General features: G+C 42.8%; 1 protein-coding gene across 4 annotated transcripts; it reads right to left on the bottom strand.

Annotated features, from left to right (window-relative positions):
- Window positions 1-458: 458 nt before the first annotated feature.
- On the bottom strand, window positions 459-22,550 carry RB195_019285 (uncharacterized protein; the record flags this gene model as incomplete). Of its 4 annotated transcripts, none has more annotated exons than XM_064187072.1 (27): window positions 459-1,168; window positions 2,709-2,767; window positions 3,743-3,835; window positions 4,999-5,173; window positions 5,283-5,414; window positions 5,473-5,572; window positions 5,702-5,794; window positions 5,853-5,912; window positions 6,140-6,226; window positions 6,351-6,533; window positions 6,584-6,702; window positions 7,001-7,158; window positions 7,315-7,407; window positions 7,461-7,525; window positions 7,613-7,706; window positions 9,088-9,173; window positions 10,513-10,608; window positions 10,693-10,804; window positions 10,953-11,035; window positions 12,147-12,227; window positions 12,323-12,424; window positions 12,480-12,563; window positions 12,624-12,710; window positions 14,552-14,654; window positions 14,768-15,133; window positions 21,081-21,331; window positions 22,176-22,550. In XM_064187072.1, 27 exons carry the CDS (start codon window positions 22,548-22,550, stop codon window positions 459-461), a joined length of 4,047 nt encoding a protein of 1,348 aa, XP_064042951.1. The 4 variants fall into 4 exon arrangements, with proteins under 4 accessions (XP_064042951.1, XP_064042952.1, XP_064042954.1 ...); XM_064187073.1 differs by having other exon boundaries at window positions 5,473-5,566; XM_064187070.1 differs by lacking the exons at window positions 459-1,168; window positions 2,709-2,767 and having other exon boundaries at window positions 3,739-3,835.
- Window positions 22,551-22,817: the final 267 nt, after the last annotated feature.

Below are 22,817 nucleotides of genomic sequence, written 5' to 3'. Positions count from 1 at the left end.
ACTATGTGAGCAGAAGAACTGACTATAATTCTTAAGGTAAAATACACAATCCCTTTTGAGCAAATAGGGGGAACTAGGAAAAGCTTAGACCGAAGAAAAGTAGGGGATAAAGTCCCGAAAAAGTACAATAGTAGTGGCGCACAATTTTTGAAACGACTGTCATTCAATTGTATTAAGGTGTTCGGAAAGTATCTGCCGAAAATTTCGCAGTAACACAAATTTTTTGAGATGTTCTGGAAGTTCCCGTTTTAAATCTATTATATAAGGACACTACCGCTTGTATACATGACATATCTGGCTCCCTCTTCCTTCCCTATTTCATCCTATAATGATCGAACATTCCATCCATATACACGTACTCCTTTACGAGTCCGAATCTGGCCACCCCGCTGCTGATGCCCATCGAAACTTAATTCAAGTATTCGTCACCGAAGCCCCTTCTGACCGGCCTGTACGATCTAAGCCGGAAACAAGAAACTCGAAGATGAGCCTCGCTCTGGTCGACCGGCTGAAATATAGTTCGACGGAGTGAAAAATCTGACGGAGCAGCATTTATATGAAGGTGTGCGGTGTTTTGCTGCCAGTCTTCGCTGATCGCTGCCCACCGTGAGCAATGGACTGCGATCTCTCGGAATGGTGAAAAAGCTCGTCAGTGGCTCCCACATGCATTGAGCGACGACAACCGCCGAAGACGCCTGGACATGTGTATTCAGCTGCTCTCCAGAAGCCGCAGATTCGACTGGCTGGACACCATTGTCACTGGAGATGAAAAATGGGTCCTCTACGTCAACCACACCCACAAACGTGCGTGGTGCGCTGGCTATGAAATGCCGGATCCTTTCGTGAAAGGTGAAATCCATGAGAAGAAGGTCATGCTGAGCATCTGATGGGGAGTTCATGGAGTCTATCGTTTCGAACTGCTGCCGGACAACACGACAGTTACTGCCGATTTCTACTGCGCTCAACTGCAAAGACTGGCCGACAAGATCCGCAAGAAGCACCCGAAGCTCGACAACGTTCGCCTGCTGCACGATAACGCAGCCCTCACATCGCGAAGACGACTTTCCAGAAAATTCTGGAGCTTGGGTGGGAAGTTCTACCGCACCCACTGTACAGCCAGGGCCTGGCCCCGAGCGACTACCACCTCTCCCGATCGCTTCAGCATCACCTGGAAGAGAAGCGCTACGATGATCGTGACCACCTCGAAAATGACCTTAGAGCTTTCTTCGCCTCCAAGTCGCCGGAGTTCTACGCCAAAGGAATCCGTGATCTTGTGAGACATTGGCAGAAGGTTGTCGATGTTGATGGAGATTATTTCGTCGATTAATTAAATGTTGATAAAAAGTTGTGTTGTTTTGAAATTTCGCCGTACTTCGGCAGATACTTCCCGAACACCCTAATATTTTGTGATCAGATCTGTTTGATAGGTTCAGTCTTCGGATAGGCTCGGTCTTTGTCTAGAATTCAATCTGGATGCGAATCCTTGTGATGAACGAAGGAAATTAGTAAGTGGTTCAACGTATACATTGTTGAAATAACATGCAATTACTCTTATTTCAAAATTTTTTGAGACCGCACTAACAAGAAATCTCTTAAAACGGTTTCGAACAGCAACAAAACTACGGCAATGGTTTATATGGAGATGCAGTCAGACAGTGGATTAGTTACAATCTTTGTAAGAGCGGTAAGTTTGGAATCGGACTTTTTGAGGAACAAAACTGGATGGAAAGGCAAGAATTCATTTTATATGAGAGAAGTACATTTTCACTCAGGAAACAAGCGCAATTGTGTGATCGTGGTGGGGACAACAGCTGTTCTGAGTGGAATCTGGTCCGAACAAATGTGTAGCCAAAATCACAATGAAAGATAGTGGCGACTAGTGGCGGCTGAGATGGATTACATCAACCTTCTTACCACTTTAGAAATCTATTAAATCCTCTCCTAGTCCTTGTTTCCCAGCAGTTCACCCAAAAAAAAGATATAGAAGAAATAAGTAACATCGCGTTCTCTTCCATTCTTCTTCTTCGTTTTTCAATTTACCCATTTTTAATTGCTCATTCTTTAATTTATCGACTCTTCCGATATATCCTGAAATTCAAAAGAGTGGTCCCTATGCATGCGTATAACTTTTATTTGTTCTCCCTGAGTATGTGAAACAAATATCACTGAGCTGCGGTTGGTTGTAAAATGGGAAAACTATGCAGTTCACCAAAACAAACAGCAAATTTCAGTCCCAATCCAGAACTTAGACAGATCACAAGCACCGAAACAGTTATCCTAACGGAAAAACTCGTTACTACCGTAGTGGATCTCAGCAATAAATATCAGTACCTATGCAAGGAATGATTTTGTCGGCTGAACCTACCAATGTGACGGTTTTGATCCACCCGATTTCTGGGTGCTGCTCGTTTTTGTTAGGGTACTTGTAGACAATGCCTCAAACCCTATCTACTATGGGGAAGATCTGGAGATTGAGATTTCCTTGATGCTTGCCCTGATCTTGAGGTTTACGTGGTGAATTTGTGGTTCTTGATACGACAAGCAGTCAACGTTGATTGATAACATTGTGCAGAAGAGACACGCGAGATGCATTCATTCATCAAATTTTTGAATTATGTACGCTCGAGTCAACCTTTAGCTGGATCCCCTAAAAATTGCTCGCTAGTTGACCTTTTGGTCCACCTCAATATCTGAGTAGAGCTTCTCACCGTCGTAGGTCATCCATAGGTCGATAAACTTCGAGCAACGATCACCAGCACAGCATAACCTATGGTCGTTGTTTAAGTGACGGTAGCTGATCGCAGTGAGAGCAGAAATCGCAACATTGGTCGTCGACGTACAGAATTCCCAAGGTCATAACCCCTTTCGAACGGTTACGGATTTCTGCTAGGCTTTGCCGAACTGTGTGCAACAGAGTTCTTCTCTCAAAACATGTTGTTTAACTCGGTCCTCGAACCGTTTTTGATGCTAACATAAGATATTCCAGGATCAGGAAAATAGTAGGTATGCGTTGACATTAGCGCATCTGCATAGACATATCATCACACTAAATAGAATAGTCTTCTTTAAAAATCGCTGTCGGGATGCGAAGTGAAAGAGTCCTACATAATTATTATTAAATGCGATTCGGTAGTTAGGCTCTAAGGTCGATGCAGTGATTCCCTCTAAATCGTCTGGCAGTGTTTACTTTCACGTGTTTGCAGCGACAAATGTCATCTTCACGCCAACGTTTCGTTCGTTTTGACGAAAAGACTCCGGATAAAGTGTTTAACACTGTAACAAGCACAACATTAGACGCTCGATCAAACAATAACACTCGAGACAAACTTCTCCAGCAACCAACATCATCTAGTTCGATATTTATTTATGGCTTTGCATGAATCCGTACAGAAATTTTAGGATTGAATCTGAGCATTTTTGGTGCATTAAAGCCGTTAGTGTCGAAATAGCAATGACCATTTCTGTCCAATCGTAATGGAATGAAACGAATTCAATTAGTAAAAAAAAACTTCAAAAAAGAGAATAATATGAGCTAGAAATAAGTTAACAATTTGTACAAAGAGCAAAGTTGGACCAACCAACAACACCTGTCGTTTATACATTTAAATAAAATATTTTACATCTAGAAAAAAAAACCACACACTCGGAGTAACACGTAACGGCAGATCATAAAATTGCGTAGGGTGCTATATGCGTATTGTATACAGTTCTCTCGAGGCACAGGACGGTCTCCGGGGCTTACAAATGCGTCTCTTGCGCGTCGCTGCTCAGTACAATCCGAAGTGTTTCACTGATTCGCCGCTGCATCAACGTGCGTTGCGGCTGCTGCACTGCACTGAAACCAAAACTTTGGTAATAACTTAAAGCAAGTTTCATTAATAAAAGATTTGTGGGGTTAGAAGCTTCCACTTCTGAAAAAAAAATGCGCCACGCTTCCAGTGTTATGGAGATTCCTAAGAAATTTTGTTGGAAAATTTCGAAAGTAGAAATCAAAACTACCGATTAATGCATTGTCGCCCTCAATCATATTCGGCATAACATGTGTCCCATATGTCATGTTGTTTCAGAATAGAAGTTATTTAGTCTTTAGATAACGATCCCGCGAAGATCCAGTGGAAACAACGAGATAGTGTCCTTCCCCACGAGAAGTGATAAATTCGCTCGCCGTCAAACGCAGCATACCGCGGATCTGGGGTGGCACGGATTTCAGGTGGAGTATCCGTATACGGGGTCGTAGATTATGGAAACGAGGGTAATTCCGCTTATCTCTCCCTGAATCACTGCAAGCAGCTAGCCCGAATTGATTTTCGACGAATCGCAGGGCGGAGGCGGCGCAAGGGGTGGAGCGTGCAATAGATGGCGTCGTACAAAACAGCATTCCAGAGGCGGCTGTTTGCAGTGATACAGGGAGAGATGAGCGGAACCACCTCCGTCTCCATAGCCCACGGCCCCATATACGGATACTCCACCTGAAACCTGCACCACCTCAGATTCGTGGTTTGCTGCCTTTAAACGCATTGGATCGGCTTTTGCCGCAGAAGTGTCGCGTCAGCTTGGTTGGACGCATTTGACGCCAACTGTAGTAGCCCATGATGTCGCAACTTTGACAAAATATACTGCATTCGTTCCCGAGCTTAGTATTCAAAACCGATCACTGTTTTTAAGAAGTATGGGAGATTAGGATCAGCATCAAAAAATCGGAGGAACTTCAAAAATAATGATTTAATGGTAACCATGGACAAAGTTAAAAAAAACCCATTTAAATGAATTCTCATTAAACATGTCATCGTAGCAAAGTATGGTCAAACAAAACCATAACAGTAGCGTCCTTGCTCCTTGCTCGCTTGAAATTTCTGCCTCAAGTGGTAGATCTTTCTGACTTATGAGCAAGAAAGAACGCCGTACACTTAGTGAGAAACCCATTCAAGGGACAGCCGTTACATAAGCTGGTTTTTCTCAAAACCTAGAAACATGAAAATAAGCAAAAGAAGTACTCACGCAGGAGGGGCGTACATAAGATTGGCATCCATGCCGGCTGATCTGTTTGTAATCGATGGGAAAGCGTCATCAAGGATCAGAAGACAGTCGTCGGGATTGCAAATATCGGAGATGGAGTTGACATGTTCTTGGGCTCGAGAAACTCGAAACGTTCCCTCTTCAGCGTTCGTAACATCTAAATTGAAAGTAACGTTTTGAAAAAGTTATACAGGAAATCCTCCTTATTTGAATTCAAATCCTGGACTTCAACGCCTATTTATAAAGTTGAAAGTTCAAAAACTCACAATCGAGGAACCGCCACTCTCGGCCACTATCGTAGGGCAGGCAGGGATGGTCTAGGAGGAGCTTCTGAACGACTTCCCGAGCGGTACTAAGATCGCTTTCCGAGTCCATGTTGATGACACCAATCTCGAATGCTTAAACAAACAGGCGGGACTCGTTGGCGAATGAAGATGCGAATTGAACCAAACATACCGGTGTCCTTCAGTCTCTCGAATGCATCCTTGTATGTGTCGTAATCGTGGCGTCCCACAACGATTACAGGCAGTTGCATTATTAGTGAAGTTGACTGCACCTAAACTATGATAAAGGCGTGTGCTTCCTGCAGTAGTCCTTCTTAACGTTAGTTATTGAGATTTTCACAAGAAGACGCAAATGTTCACGCAGATCATAACGTCGTAAAATAAGTAGTGGAAATACGCACACTCGCCTGCGAGTCCTTGTGGTAGTTCCTCGTATTCCTTCGCATCAGATTAGGAGTGCAATTCGTTTTCTTCTCCCTTCGCAGCATGGGTACCTAGAACTCAGGACTGTACACTGTGGCATCAAAGCCGCAAATAGTCGTCTACTCTTACCTTACTGTGAAAATTCAAGCGTATATGCGACGGGGCAAGAAGGCATGGTTCGCCGTCAACCTAAAACGAGATCTTTCGATTAGTGCAGGAGAGAAAAACATTCGTCTAAAATCGGCCACAAATGTGTTCCACTCGGAAAGCGCGATGCATCCTCCACTGCGGCTATGCAGGGCGAGGAGAGTTTGTGTCAGTCAGAGAAGGATCTCGCGTTACGGTAGACGCGTCGCGCTCACCGAGTTAAAAAAAATTAGCCGATCATGTACACAACTGAATGATTGGTCGAATACCTGCATTGGAATTGGCTTAAGTGTGATCACCTTCACGGTGCTACACTGAGCAAGTCGCTCTCCTTTCCCGCCCATTTGTAGGGCTGCCTGAAAGACCGAATCTGATAGTGAAAGGAGTAAATGCAGAGAAGTAATATATCCATAGATCTGAGAAAAGATGGGAGATGATGAACGAGGACTGGATGTCGATACTGTCAGCGACAAGACTGACCAGTGTAGCAGTGGTGAATCCCAGCACTTCCAGCAATCCATCGCAGCAGCTTGGCTTAACGAAGTCACCAATTGAATCGTTACCCCATGGGATGGTACCACCGGCGTAATAAGTGATGTTTTGAAATAAAATACAGTGCAGTTTGAGTTCCTTTATGCGCGGCGTCAGATCTACTCCGTCGCACTGCAAACACCACCTTTGAGGGAATCATCTGCGGCACATCTGAGGCGTACCTCTAGATATATGTATTCGGACAGATCTTTCCAACTCCTCTTAAACAGATCAATCGTCCCTAAGCCGCCATACGCGATGCGATTTTTCAAGCGGCTATTAAGCATCTGAGGATTGGCACCTAAACATATAATAGAGGACTGAGACAGAACGGATTTTAACAACTTTCTTATGTCCGATTTCCGAGGGTGTAAGTTCCATACTTTCCAAAAACAAATTGTATTGTATTGCATTGAGCTGAGTGATGCGGAAACAGGAAATGAAACAGTTTCTGTAATGTGAACTTTTGTGTGTTTTTATCCCAACAAGACAAAATATTTTAGTTTTCATTTAATATGGTAGTAATGAGCACAAGAAGTGCGATGTATGGTACATTAGCTGACCACAAAACCACAAAAATATGGGAAAAGAGAACTTACTTCTACTGTGGTGGAACTGCAGAGCAACGTGAGCATCCGCGCCTATGGAGAAGTAGTTGTTCATGACAGTAAGTGGAAGCGAGGATTGCACCGCATCACTTAACTCATCCGTTGAGTCCAGTGGAGAGGACTCGTTTGGTTCGACGTCGACGTTCCACCTGTCAACAGCAGAAAGAGTTCGCTATTTGAAATCTATTTCATATGTCGTCTATGGCGCTGCAATTATAAACTAACAGACTTATAAACTGTAATCCCAGTGATGCAAGTGTCAAAATGACACTGATCTATAATTTTAATCAGAAGACAGTGCTCACCGATCAAGATGTGTGACAGTTGTCTCACGAAGAACAGCCTGCAAGAGCTGGCTCATCGGTTCATCCGAGAACACTCCACCCCATCCCATGCATCTGCAACAATGCTGTGCGGAGGTTCAGATATGTAGGACCTAGGAGGTCATTACCTGGCGAGATCGTTCCCGGTCCCCAAAGGCATTATCGCCATTGGAGGATAGGTTGGCCAGTTCAGCTGAAATCGTTCCAGTTCAGCCGTAAAGACCGTTCCTTGTTACACTGACTTGTTGTGCTAATAGCAGCGGGAAGCGAACCAACTCACGTTGTCGAGCGTCTGCAAAACCCATCCAACTGTGCCGTCACCGCCACAAACAAGAAGTCGCAACTGTGTAATGATTTTTCGGTACACTTCCAGTCTGCAATGGTGTTGATTACGGATTTCCTGAACTGCACTCATTTAGAGCATAAAGAGAGTCTCCAGCAGTGACGTCACCAACGGAACTGATTGAGCTTGTTGACAAGGTCTTATATCTCATCTTAGGGAGGTTTCTGCCAAAATCGGTCAGACAAACCCAAAAAAGCGACGCAGGGTTCAGTAATATAATTTTTTCTGTCAGAATTCAGTTAGTCGCCGTTTGTCAGATGTGAAGGTCTTTTCTCGAAATAGGAAATAATTATCTTTTTGGAGCGTCCACGTCGTCTTTTCCTTTTTATCTGATCAGTTGCTCATGACATGATATAAATTTTAAGAGGTTGAAATGGCTGATTCGGACAGGCAGCTGACGAGGAGTCTATTTAATAGCATGTTTTTCAGACAAAGCTGAACAACTATTCATTGATGAAGCAGTGAAAGTACACCTGAAACCGCAGTCGCCCACAGCTCTTCCTTCTATTCAACTGACAATATCTGTCAGTTACCCTTAGGATTAGTGATTTACGGAAATATAATGCTGATGAGTGAGACCTTCTAAGGAGCCTCCTTAGCCTTCAGCACGTGCATGTACCTGTCATGTTGCATTTAGTTCAGCATACATGAATAGTCCTCAGAATCGCAAAAACTGAAGGCGTTCATTAGCTTCCTCAGTACTTTATAAAGACAGCGTATCAAGAAACTGACGTGTTACGGAAACTTCGAAGAAAACGTAGCGCTGGGTTTGCATACTATAGAAACCAGTGCAGCCCCGCTCAATTCCCCCTAGTCGTTAAAAAAGTAAGCGTGAGAACTGGTTCAGTTCCTGCGACGTACGTTTGTACACGGTTCGGTCTCCTTAGCAGCCTAATCATTTGTTTTACTTGATTAGGCTGGTGAGCAGACTTCGATCGTCCTGGACGCGGCGCCTCGCGACAGATTTTTCGAGAAAGAAAGCTGTCATTAGTCGTCTTTCCCGCCGTTTTTTTACGACGACTGGGGTGAATTGAGCGGAGATACGGTCGTTTTCCTAATCTACGACCCGAACTTGACGTTCTGCCTGGGATTTCCGTTTCAGGTAAATATTATGATACGGTGTCCCTAATTTATGCATCCATATCAACAACTGTTCTGCTTTGGCATTTATCACGTATCTTCGAAGGGTAATGTTGGTGTCCCTTTATTTGCGCACATATTTGTGTGATACTTCTTTCCGTGCTATAATAACATGTTGAGGAAAATGCTTTCGATTGGTTTCTACGCCGTATGCCAGCGCATGGCAAGCTAATCAGTTAGAACGTAAAGGCGAACATGGACTACGAGCCATTCGACACAGAGGGCTACGACAAGTAGCACCTGCACATCGGTCTACACAGATCTGAACTCACCCAAACTTTGGGCCTTTTAGGCTGGTAATGTCGAAAACTTGACGGGGATTCAGCAACCAGCACAGTGTATGAAGAGCTTTTGAACCCTGCAAGGAAAGCTTTGTAGGTGTGTGCATACAAGTAGTGTCCATTAGAAGCGGAATATTTCAGGATCATGAGAGAGTTTGAAAATCCAATTTTAGGGACAAGAAAGAAAACGGCTGCTTTAGATAGGTGAATAAGGAATGAGCTTTCTGCGGTGGTGAAGAAGCACGCCAAAGCAATAGGACAGCTATAGTTGGGTCAAAACGACATGAAGGCCTGTGCAGTTGCGTAAGCGGCTGCGCTCGAAGCGGTGCGGTGGAGCGCAGCGGTTAGGGTCGAGGCAGCGCCCTTGCACCACGCACCACCGAGTTTCGTGCCGTTTTGACATTTAGCATTTTCCTGCACTTTCCTCCTTCACAACTTTTTTTCTTACAATCTTTTAATCTACCGATTTTCTAGTTCATTTCAATGCTAGAAAATCCATCAAATACAATACAGAACATCCTTCTGTTTCTCGAACGAAGATTTAGAGCATTGCAATGAATGCTTCAGCATTCCGAATACCTAATCGAGTAACATTTTCCTGTTTCTCTTGAACGGTTTTTTTTTCAGAGAAATTGTCGCAGTTGTAATCGGATCAAAACTATCTGAAACCTGGTGAATTTGCGTAGTTGGCAGTGTAAACTTCAAGCGGTTTTGACCAAACTATATTCCAACATTTGGTTCCATGTGTCCTGCTGCATCTCCTAGCGCAAGATGAGTGGAACAATGTTCGATTAAAAATTGCATCCAATTTTTAAAACATCATTTTACTGACTCGACAAATGTCACGTCTTCAGATCCAGAATCCTGTTTCGTAGCTATGACATCTACGTGATCAAAGGATATCGATAACACCTGCTTTTTTGTAGTAAGTGACTTTCACTAACGGTGCGAAACCGCACTAACGGTGCCGAACCAAAACACGTCCATGACACTGCATTAGTATTTTATTCATAAGATTTTGGTCTTCTTATTGCTCTCTCAAACATTTCGATACCTTGGTAGCGGAGAAATCATTCAAAATAGCAAAATTTGTTTAAGCCATGTTTTGAGCATTTGAATTAAGGTTATCAAACGCAGCAGATTCTTTAACAACATAATTTTTTTCCTAAATTCTTCATTTATATTGGTGACGCAGTCTGGTCCCATAAGGTCTTACGCCTAGTGAATTACATAGATTGGTTACTGTGAAGGAAAAATCAATTCGTTCCATGGATTTGTCACGATTCTACTTTTCCAAAATCAGCATTCAATGACGTAAAAAAGCAAAGAGGTATTAAATATTAATGAGATTATCCATGGAGAATAAGGGGTTTAAAGGCAAAAAATAAATAAAACAGTGACGTGCCGGTCACTAACCTTATTACCACCGGACTTAGGATTGACGAACACTAGAAGTGGTTGCGAAGGACCAGCGGACCAATCATTTGGTTTGACGATGAACTGACGAGTAGGCTGAAGCAGAACCTTCGGTAGTTTCGAATTATTACAGCGGGAGCTCCTGTGAGTGCGAGGAAGAGCGAGGAAAAGTCTCCTCACCCTTTTACTTTGCCGATTCGTGTTCTGTTTGTGCTTGTTCCGATGGCGGGTGGGAAGGCGAAGAATCCAGTTCGGCGGCACGACCATCTCACGAAGCTGACCGCGGTCGCACCTAAGTGGACGTGTTAACAACAATGGCTGCTCAGGATCGCGCTACCAATTAATTAAAAGTTCGAACACTGAATAAAAGCGGAATACGAAAGTACGAAGCAGATAAAATGTAAGCTTAAGCCCATCGATGGGAAAGCATAAAATCTTACCTTTCCTCTAGTTTTTCTTTGGTGAAACAATTTTTCAAATGGTATGAATCTTTGCACCACGAACATGCCACAGCCATAGTTTCCTAAAAAAAAAAGATAGAAATGAACCATTTGAAATTGTCTAGCTAGCTACATCTATTTCAACTGTATATTACGGAGAAATAATTGCGTAAATCATGTTCAGGGAATCCAATTCTCGATTCATTGGTGATTCGTGAAAACGAAGTTATTACCAACACTTCCTGCAATTTTTTGCGACTAAAATGGATAAATTAGGGAGCAGTTGTATGGCACTGTAGAACAAAAATATGGCTGTCCACAGCTCATACCTTCTATGTATGTCAGGATTGCGCCAACGGCTCCCCATATTTTTGTTATGCAGTGCCGTACAACTGCAGAAATTTCGAGATCTTGCTTCTAATGCTTTTGATCCAATTTGAAGCAGTAAAATAAAAAAAATGCAAAATATAGACTTGAAAATACTGCAGAATTCGTGATCACTGATCGAGAAAGAACGACTATCACAATATTAATGAATAGGCTAAAATATTTTGCGTCAGTGACTGACAGGCTTCAAAGTTCTGAAGAATGCAGGAGGAAACATGCCGTCATGAGATCTTCACATGAGTGTACTTCCGAAAGTTGCAAGTTGTTGAATTACGAGAACTGGTCCTTTTTGGAAAAAGTAATACTTTCGATTCATTTATGAAGAACGGAAATGAACACTTCAGCATATTTGAAGTTTAGTGTCTTCAATTGGGTGAGCGCTTTCAAGTAGAAACAGGCAGTAAGAAGGGCAAGTGTTTTCAACTATTTTGATCCTCAAGAAGTATGTAAATCGAATATATTACAATCGCAAAAAGGCCTGGCAGGGAAAGACTCCCACAGATGGAAAATGAAATATTGGGAATTAGATACGGAAGAAACAAGTACGATTTTGTACAGATTTGACAAGTTTTATTGTATGAATTTTACGAAACAATGAATGAACGTGAGAGATACAATTTACAGCAAAATTGTGAAAGCGAGTTGAAAGTTGAGAAGTTGAAAAGTTAAGAAGAGTGAAAAAATTAAAATAGAGGAGGAAAATGAAGCCACGTTTCGTCGAAGGAGCAGAGATTGATGAAATACTTAGATTATCATAGTTGCAGTGCACGTGAACGATTTGCAAACGAAACATTCATATTAACTCACCTTTTTTTCCTTCTGTTGAAAATTGAACATTTTCTGTTGGAAGGATTTCCCGCACTTGGTGCATCGCCCTTCATGTCGCCACTAAAAATCATGAAAGTAACAAATGTGATTGGATAGTTAGAAAGATAGAATTGTGAACAAAAAAAAAGAAGGGTATGTGCCTTCTGGGTACTCACCTTGTGAACCCAATGGTGCATGCTGAGACTGTCGTTCGCCTCTTTTTGTGATTGTTTCTTGAGAGTATGATCATAGAATGTCATCTTACAGTTGAGGTTTAACTGAAGATGCAGTTAGGTGAGATGGTGAGAGCAGCCTTTTTTCAGAAATGGTAACCTTGGATAGCAGTGGAAAGCAGGATGTGTGAGCGACCACGTGGCAGGCTGCGCAGCGTCTTTTCTCGCCCACTTTACGGCAATCCTAAAAACGTTCTATTTTATTTTAAAAAAACCGTATCTACGTAGGTACTGAGCCGCTAACCTTCTCGCCGACGTAGCATTCGGAATCTACCGAAGTTGACGAGCCTGGACCAGATGATGGCAGCCAAATATGTTCGGAAGGATGAATCTGAAAAAGTGTTAGTTCTAGAGTTGAAACATGGTTTACCAAAGAATTTTTGGGCTCGGGGAACTTTATAGAACGTTGTCTTAATGGGGTCGATTTCCTGTCAAATTTATCCCGACATTAAACAACTTCACAGAAGCTTCATCTGTCAGGAATTATTGCTTTCCTTCCGCCAGGATCCATACGTCTGTAACCCAAATAAAATCTCACATGAGGTCTACAGTAATGAATTGTTTTGGAGGTAGATCTGCATTTTAAGAATTGTCAAAAAGGAACGCTGGTGGACGAAATGGTAGTGATGCTTGAGGATCCTTACAAAATATGTCGCTGAGTCGAATAATTTTATCAACGCTAGAAATTGAACCGAACAATGTGGTTCTAGAAATTGAACCGAACACACAAACAATTTTTTGTTCAAATCTTCTACGTTCTTTCTTCATATTTAGCATTTTTATTTTCTACGTCTCTTCCACTTGCTACGTTGGTACCTTTTTGTTCTTTGAACCTTCCCAGAAGTCGACTCTATCGCTTAATTACAATGTAAACACGGCACATGATCTCAGTAACGAGGTGATGAATGGCGTGGTTTAGTGATCACAACTAGTCTAAGATATGCCTGCTCTGGCCTACCGACAGCCTCTTCTGCAGGCACTTATTTGGCTGCAAATAATCGGCTGCGGGTAAAGACCCCCCTCCACCGAACAAAGAACATGTAGATAGTCCTTTTTTTGCAATTTTCCTGAAAAACTAAAAGCAGTTGCTCTGATCCTCTTGAGATCATCTCAAGGCGATTTCAGGAGGATCAGCATGGCTGTTTCTAGCACTTAGAACTGCATTTCCTTGTGCGAGGGTTGTAAGCAGATCTCTTGACTCAGGTAACCTTTGTTCTCTTTTCTCTGGAGAATTGTGTAATTTGATGCGGGACTGTGCTCTCTCTCAAAATGTTAATAAGTTGTGTTTATTGCTAGTGAAATGTGTTGAGGATTTCCGCGATCTAAACTTATGAGTCGGGGCTGTTTAGCGCAGTCGGTAAGAGGTTCCGCTGTGCCTACGATCGATCGGAGGTTCGAATCCACCTTAGTGCAAACCAAGCCTTTCATCCCTCCGGAGACGATAAATTGGTACTTGTCTGCGAGGACAAAAACACTGAATTGGCACATCGGCTAGCCCCGCAAGTCATTGTAAGGCTGCATAAACCTCAAACGAAGTCTGAGTTGAAGTCGAACGCAAACACATTCTTTAGGGATCGATCAATGCCGTGCACCTTATCATTCCAAGCTTACGAATGCATTTTCCTATAGAAAAGCAGCTACCTTATTAATGGGAGACAACATCCTGCCTCAGAGTTTTTGCAGGTGGATTTTCTCCGCTTTCAGTGCTCTGCAGGTACTGTTTGAACTTGAATTGCGACTTCGCTTCTTTGCGTCCTTCCAATAACACCTAACAGCATTCTAATGGCATTTGATCTAATTTTCTGGTCTTGGGTTGAGTTTTTGCTGAGATGATAGTGTGTTCCAGCTTATTAGAGCTGATACGTAGTCTCTAATCTCCTCTTTGTAACATTTGACGGGATCCAATGATTTTTGGGGTCGTTTGGTGAATGTAAAAGAGAGAAGAACGATTTCGTTCCACCGCCTATACATAGTTTACGACAGCTGTGTTCAACCGCATGAACGGGCTACGTTTGTTGAAAAGCACAATCTTTCCCTGCTTGACAGACTCCTACTCCTACTCCTACTATCCTACTATCTCTACCCTGTTCCAATCGATAGCGCGTCGCACGAACGCGGTAGAACGCATTCGACACCGCTTATAAGTGTGTTGAAAGGAGGATTGTTGGATACCTGTTCGTCAAGCCAGTAACGACTTGTCCTATGTTTGTTCACTGTCCTCGATTCCTGCTCCACGGCTGTTCTTCTTACCACAGGAGATTTGGCGAGAGCTTTCCTAGAACTCCAGGTGCAGAAATGGAATTAAGGGTACGTTTCAGCAAAGTACACATTCAAATACAGTCTCTGAACAAAAAAAAAACAAGCGATCAGAACAAAATCTTCTGCGACCTGAACAACTCCGAAAGATATTCGATTCTGCTTGGTCTCCTGAGCACCGAGCCAGGACATGCCGGGTCATGACTCTTCGACCGCGTAGTTCTCACACTCTCGGCTGGAGTAGGAGGTTCGAATTCAGATTCAGTAGCGCTGTCGCCAGATGAAATTGACAGCAGTTCAATGTCTCTTCGTAGCGTTGAGAGATCAACTGAGTTCGAGCGAGGAGGTGACGCAGAGTCCGGATATGGTGAGAGGAGTGCTGGCGGCATTAAAAGTCGTGGAGGTGATTGATCTTGTGACGACTGGGAGTCCACCAAAATGATGTCGTTGTCGCATCGTTGTACTTGCGGTGACGCTGAAGCAGAGCTGCACGGTGAACTGAAATGAGGGGCAACTAGGGCAAACTTTAAAAAAAACAAATCTAAATAAAAGCAGAGGAGTTCTCCATTCTATTGCAAGCAAGAAAAATGTGAAATAAAAGCAACCAGTGATACAATTAACAAGATCAATAGTAATATTGTAAATGATGATGGAAATGAGTGAGTGAAGGCCACAACTGTGTAAAAAAGAAAAAGGTATCATGCTTTCTCGCTGCTTTTGAGATAATGACCCAAGTATAGTTGGCGCTGAACGTGTGCAACTGGCCAGACGTGACGCGTCTCCGATCGAAAGAGGACGGAAAGATGAGGAACCGCGTGTCAAGTAGAAAACAACTGCAGCAGCGCACCGGTTCAACACATTCAGCGCCAGCCACACAAACGACTGCAACCCGTAGCTATTTTGGTTACGCATACCGGTTAACACAACTAATGGTTGACATTTTGAAAGAATCGGTAGCTAGGTATTCGGGGATTTTGGTTTAGTAAACTGGAACAGCTTAACTGAGAGCTTCAACAACGGAGAAGAAAGAAATCAGAACGTAAGAGTATGTTGGGGCGAGAAGCATGTGATACAGTGGATTTGAAGTCGTTTATATCAAACATTATGCGAAAAGTTAAAAAAGGATGCTTTTTACTCAAGGCGATGTAGATCAAGGACGTCAATTACTGAGCTGTCATGCAAATATGAGGTTCTCTCAGTCGGAATGTGTATCGTTAATTTCGTGCAAAGAACCTATGTAGTACTATGTAGCCTATTCTCTCATGCATCAGAAAAAACCATGAGACTTTAATGTGTGGGCCGAGCGACGAGTTATAAAGGCTGTTATTTCGAGCCGCTGTGGGAAACTAAATGAAGAATTCCCGAAGACTTCACTCTATGCGTTATCAGAGTTTGAAGAAGGTTCAAATCTGGACTCAAAATTGGACATCCAACCTATCAGCTGCATGGTCATTAGTCATGCGGCTGATAGGTTGGAATCTGCACAGGTAGCAATGCAGTTAATCTCTGCAACGTGATGCATACGCTACCTCCCTGAAGACAGAATGTCACGAAACTAACGATGTTGGGATTCCTGTGGAGGAAGATGGAATTTGAGTTCTAGATTACGAGTATAAGTTATGCCTGTTTCCCCGTGAAAAACCTGGAAAGCAGCGTGGGAAACGGTCTTGGTTCCTTGAAGGTACCTTAGAAGGCGTGAAGGTAGAACCACATTTGTGCGCACGCCGCGTCCACCAGCGAGCGGTCGAAAATCAGTTAGGTCTCGTCAGCAGCCTGTTCAAGTGAAACCAATGATTAGGATGATGAGGGAACCGAACAAGCACAAGAGTGTGGCGTTCTAACGGACTTTGCAGAAAATAAGGCGGTTCATTCTTCAGGACGAATAGGGAAAATTGAGGGTGGATAAGCTTATACTCGTAATCTACAGTCCGAACTCTATATCATCTAACAGAAAGCGCAACATCGTCAATTTCGTGATGCGCTGCCTTTTACGTCACGTCGATTAACCTGCTCGTCCAATAATTCGCTTTATGAAGCCGGCGAGATTTCTCATTATTAGCTGAGCGATTATGGCTATTACGCACTTAATTTCATGTGGAAGATCTCTGGATTCGCAGACTATAGAGAATACTCTGTTGGAACACAAGTAACATCATTTGTCAACCATCTGGATAAGCGATGAAATCCTTCCGATTGCAAAATGGTTTCAGATATCGCTTATGTCGGAATTTGACATCAAAATTTTTTTTAGATTCAATTTCCTTAAGATGTTTCAGCGCTTAAAACAAAAGTGCCTGAAAAAGAATAATGGTCCACAGCAGCGAGCAGCAAGCACAGTATTTGCAGTGGTATTTTTCCTGCAACAATTCAACTTCCCACCACTAAACACACCTCCTTACAGTAACTGCAATTCACGTGATAAGGTATAGAAAAGCTAAAACTGACGCAGAAACACACCGCCTCAACTCATCAGACGAAATTAGGTGTTCAGTTTCCAGGGAAGCACTTCAGATGGAGTATACGTATATATAGTATCCAAAGAGGCCACATTTGACTCTACTACGGCCACATGCAAATAAATTCCAAGGATTTTAAAGATTGGTTTCCCAGAACTGTGGGGAATCTTCGCAATGTAATCTTGAGGAATAGGTAGTGAAAAGGAGGTAAGAAGAGGTGAAACTCTTTTTCCCCTCCAATGTTTAATGAGTTATTCGGTGAAAAATGTCAGGAGATAAGAAAAATACTTGGTGAAAGTTGTTGGAATAGAATGGCATCGTATGCAAGCTTCTTGTGGATTATTGGTGGACATTCGAATTGATATCGACGAACAGCTGCGGATCCATTACGGACGATTAATATTATTTGATATTTGCTTTTAGAAGGAGTGTAGAAAACGTAAAACGTCTTCTTAACGTCTACAGCGCGAAAAAGCAACAAAATTCGTTGTCTGGATCCCAATTTTTCCTTATCAGCGCTTCTTTTCTCTCTTCCTTCTTCTCCTTTTTCTTTCCCGTCCTTGAATCTCATTGCTTAATTCTGACTGCATATCGTGTTGTAATTGTTTACTCTCTCGCGTACAACTATTTGTTTTGTTGTGCACTGCTGAAGTAGAGCTGACTGCTGAGTACATAATTTGCATATTAATCATGGAATAACTAGTAGGAGAGCTCCACAAACGAAGAAGCACGTGAAAGGACGCCGGCAGATTAGACACCGCAGCAGTTTGCACCCGCACTCCCCATAACTCTCTGCATACCAGACTTCCCGTCATTATCAATGCGAATTTTTCAAAAAAAAAGTGTAGCACGAACCCTCAACGTACTTTTCTCCCATCGCTGCATGCGTAGCTACCGCTAAGACAAACGTTTGTAGGAGGCTAAAAGAGATTAGCGGCGGGAAGAGACAGATTACAATTCTATTAAGCGGATTGTTGAAGAAGTACCGAAGTAAGTGTCAAGCTTTTAAGATAAGAAATGACATTCGGATAAAAAGATGAGTGTATGTCGGGGAGAAAACGGTATTTTATCCTATCCACGACTTTTCACTTCCATTAGCCTGAAGCATAAATCGTTATATCATTGGAGATGGCATTTAGGTAAGTTTAAGCACCGTTTCTGAAGGAAGAAACGAACTTGTTACGTTACGTTTTGTTTCGTTTTGTTACGAAGAGCGTTTTCATGAAGATATCCAGATGCGTTCCACATCCTTAGTGTTATCAAAGTAACAATTCCATCGTACTTGTAGAGTTGTCTCATAAGTTTCTTTCACCTTTTTTTTTTACTTACTGTTCTTTCCAAGATTATATTAACAGCTCCGAATCGCAGTATTTCTAGTATAATACAGGCTACGAGAATATAATAAATAATGCACCGAAAGCAACTGCAGCAAAAACAGCAAAATACGGGCGAATTCCACTCCCTGGACAATGCAAACTCTAGGAAACTTTACCTCACCAAGCCTGTGGTGTTCGTGTTGTCCTTTCAGGCTACCAGTCATTTAGGGTTGTTGGACGTTTTTTTTGTTTTTTTGTTTTTTTTAATTTGAATTTTGATAACCATTGAGGTACCTCTGGGTATGGTGTCATTTTTCTGAATTTACAGTCGTTCCGGGCATAAGGAATCAACAAACAACTCAATCGATAGACAAACACCATTAATTTCTTGTTGGCTAACTGAAATACTTTAAATACTTCTTGTTGTTGAATAGGAAATAGAAATGGCAAAATAAAAGCGTTGAAAGAAGCTTAAAGAGCAACCTAGTACATACATGAGCAATCAACCTTCAATTGCTTGATGCCCACTTCCTTCCAGAGGATTATTGACTGTTCCAAGTTGTCCAAAAGTGTTCAGACAGAAGTGCAGTGTAGTAATGAAAGGCTTGGTTAGTTTTCAGAAGTGTGGAACCACCGTCTTCGTAGACGCTGCGGAGCCACTTATCACTGCGCCACATCCGCCTTGTTGATTTTAGTCTTGACAATTCACCGCCTACTTGAAGGAGTTCGATAAGAACGCGATCAAGAAACTGCACGTGCCGTTTTGCAAAATCTTCTTCAGAATAATCGAAATTGAAAGTCTTTGTAGTGTATGAAAATCTTGTAGAATGTTTCTTCGGAAACGACTACGGACTGCTTCTTCAATCCGTAATGCTTTTAGAAACCTCGAAATGATAAGGACGCATTTCTATGACGAATGTGTTCCATCGGCACACATTTGCTCCACGCGAACAGCGATTGTCGATGTAAAACAGTTCTTTTTCCAAACTGACACTCAGCTCAGGAAAGAAGAAGTTCATTGTTAACAAGTCCCAACAAATTTGTTCCAGTAGTGAAAAATTCGAAATCGTGCCACTTCACAGACCAGTCCAGGCGTATTATTTTTGAAAGGGCGCTTTGGTTCTGCTTTGGATTTTTATGGCTTTTGGGTGCTCTGCTGTATTGTGTTCAAATAATTTTTTCAATCTCATAAGTAGCGACGTCAATTGGACATCTCGTAAGTTTTTTAAAACTATTCTGCAAGGAACCACGTACGCGGAACATAAATTGATTTTACGCTATGGGTACGAGAAATCAGAAAAGATACGGAGAAATGATGTGAAGTTTTGGCATACTTGGTGACAGGATGACCTTATAAAGTGGCTAAATCATGTGCCAGACGACAGCATAGCAGAAACCGGGTTCGTTTCTGAAAAGAAACTGGAGCGCGATGATTTCTTGCGATTTTCTGCAACATTTTCTAGGATTTGTTTCCCACATGTTCAGCATTCTACATCCACCAAAAGTTAAAATTGCTATGATAAACAAACGTGGTTAGGAGAATGCGGAAGTGATTTTGAGTGAGTAAAGTGTATGACGATGGGGGATTATTGGCTAATCGGTTTCGTTGATGAAATGCTCGTCCCCTTGAAAGTTTGTTATCACTATGATGAGAGTTATTTCCCTCAATGGAGTGGCGCAAATGCGACGTGCTAATCGGATTGCGAAGAGCTGGCGATCGCCATCGAGGACTGCAGGCTTCCTCCTATCAAGTAGGCTTCGCAGACGGAAAACTGCTGGTTGAATACACTCATTCACGGCGGATAATCGTAACTGTGATGCATTGATGGATTCTCGTTATTCAGCGCGTACGGCTTCGTTGAGATGTGACATACTCGGCATGACTAATTCACCCGTTAAGGAAACCAAGAAAAAAATTCAAACGCGGGGGACCGGAACCGTGTTGGTAAACAGGAGGAGGAACAAGTGAATCACAAATTAGGGCACATTCAGGGAGAGAGCGGAGAACAACACGCTTCCGACGTCGACAGAATAGGGAGCGAAAGCGGTTGATGTCAGAGGAAATTGTCGAGAGTCACTGCGAGATGTTGCATTTCCTCAGAGATGCGAATTCTTAATTAAAAAAATCTCCAAAAACATGAGCTACAGCTTTTGATCCTTATTTTTGCCTCCTCTGCAGTTCTGATCAGAACTTTTCTGGTTGCGTAATTCTTCCCCTGATTTTGACAAACACAATTATCGAACGAATTCGCGCGCTTTTTCAACCTCCTACAAGTTCGTTCTCTCTCAAAGAAATTGCCCATGGCATCACAGTACGGCTCCAATTTGTGTTAATAGCACATGCTGTTGACGAGGAGTGTTCTCTATTATTTGATTTATGAACAATGTAATGAAATAAACTAATCCAAACTTCATTTCGAATGCACTCAATCGCAGTGATTGAAGGGAAGGATTGAGAGCGAATATCCTTTTTTGTAGAGCGCATTTTCTTTCTTGACTACAATGCTTCTCGTTTTTCACGTATTCTGTGCGTAAATCAACTTTAAAATGAACAGCCGGTGTTGTATAGTTTGAAATTGGAACAGGATAGAAAAAAAAGGAAAAAAAATGAGAAAAGACTAAAGGAATTCCGATAGGAGAAAAATTTACCAGTAAGCGAAAACACTCGCTCACCTTGTCTCGGATGTTTGCAGCGACGATCCCCTCTCGCTGCTGGTGTTCCGCTCCGGTGTCAGTTCGTCTTCGTCCGAAGAAATGGAGGAAACAACGATGTTTGGCATGCCCTGTAGTGGGACCTTGGTGGTTCCCTGCCATGTTCTTCCGGATCCCAGGCGACGCGCGAGCAGCTTCACAGCGCTTTCGATTTCTGTCTTCAGCAGTTCACGACGGTGTGCAGCTACGAGAGCGCAGTGCCCGCACAGTAACTGAAGCAAAAGGAATAGGAAAATGGCGTGACTACACATTTGTTGTTCAAGCTTTAGTGTCAGCTATAGGCAGAAAAAATATGACCACTTAAAATTTTCCGAGTATTTTTAGGAACTTCTTCGTTGCGCCAATACGTTAATTAAAACCGAACAAGCAAAAAACGTAAAAGTACCAAGTAAAAGGCAGCAGTGATTTTGTCTTATTTTAAAAGAATCTACAACGGAGAAAAAGTAGGAGAATAAAAAACAAGGGAATTCAAAAGACTTTTGGTTTTTAGTTCCAAACCACAAGTAGATCTGTACGTTGTTTCTCACTAATAGCAAAGACAGACGGTGTAAACTACGCAAAACAGATGCTTAAATGCAAAAAACAAATGCGTGGGAGCAAAAGGAGATATGAGGAGTTGCATGAGCTCAAGGAAGAGGAAACGGTGTGTCAGAAGCTGACTGCGTCGCCACGGTTTTGAATACAGATGCAGATGCGATTGAGACTCGCATTTTTTTAACACGTTGGTGACGACGTAGTCCACATATGAATTACACTATTTTCACCATGTGGACCACTTATTCCACATTTGGACTACAACTTTTTTCTGTTCCTTTTTTTGGTTCGATTTAGCTGTACTTCCACTTTTTCTTTTCGAATAATTAAATCAGACCTAAGTGAAGCTATGTACTGCGTGGTTTCGGAAAATCTTTTTTTTGCGGAATTCCACGATAACAACAATAACATATGGGCTGCAGTCGCGGACGGAAGAAAGGTCCTCATGGCTAATTTTTCCTGTGCTAATGTGCCAGAATTTAATAGTAAGTTTTTAAACGTCAAAATACAACGAAAATCTACCTCCAGCTCGAACCGCGGTTCTTCGATGCAGTCTCCATGCTTCAAGCGTTCGTTTTCGCTGCCATCGGAGCCGTCCGAATGGATTCGACTTCTCGCTTCGGTTGAGCCAACAGCGTCCAAACGCTCAGGTTCCCAGGACAAACTCGGGCCGAGCGGCTTTTTTCGCCTCAGCAACATCTGTTTCGGGCTCCACAGTGCCTCGCTCAGCTTCCTACCAGTGCGTTTCCGCCGTTCCTCAGTCTCTTGCGACCGCTCACGACGCCCATGCTTCTCCTTCTTCTTGCGTTCCTTGTCGGATTGCGTGCGCTTCGTCGACGGTACCTGGTGGCGCACGTGAAAGACGTCGTTGCTGTCCTTTCGTAGAGTCAACATCATCGCAGTGTAGTGCGTTGCGAACAAACGGCAGTCGGAGTACGTAGAGGTTCCTTATAGAAGCATTGCATGCGCTGCGAGAGGACTGCGAGTGATGCGTTCTCAGGCTCCACCCACAGAGGGCAGATGATTGGTCGGAAACTCGCGATGATTATGCGGAAAAGAGATGCGTTGCAGCGGGCGGACGAGCGACCGGAGCCGTTTGCAGCTGGAAATGATGCGGTGGAAAGAGTCGCCGACACGAGACCTCAGTTCGGCGGGCGGAGCCGC

This window comes from Necator americanus, chromosome II (assembly GCF_031761385.1).
Source record: "Necator americanus strain Aroian chromosome II, whole genome shotgun sequence".
NCBI classification, from domain to species: domain Eukaryota; kingdom Metazoa; phylum Nematoda; class Chromadorea; order Rhabditida; family Ancylostomatidae; genus Necator; species Necator americanus.
Note: the sequence above shows the minus strand (reverse complement) of the source record. Positions and strands in the feature narration are given on the sequence as shown.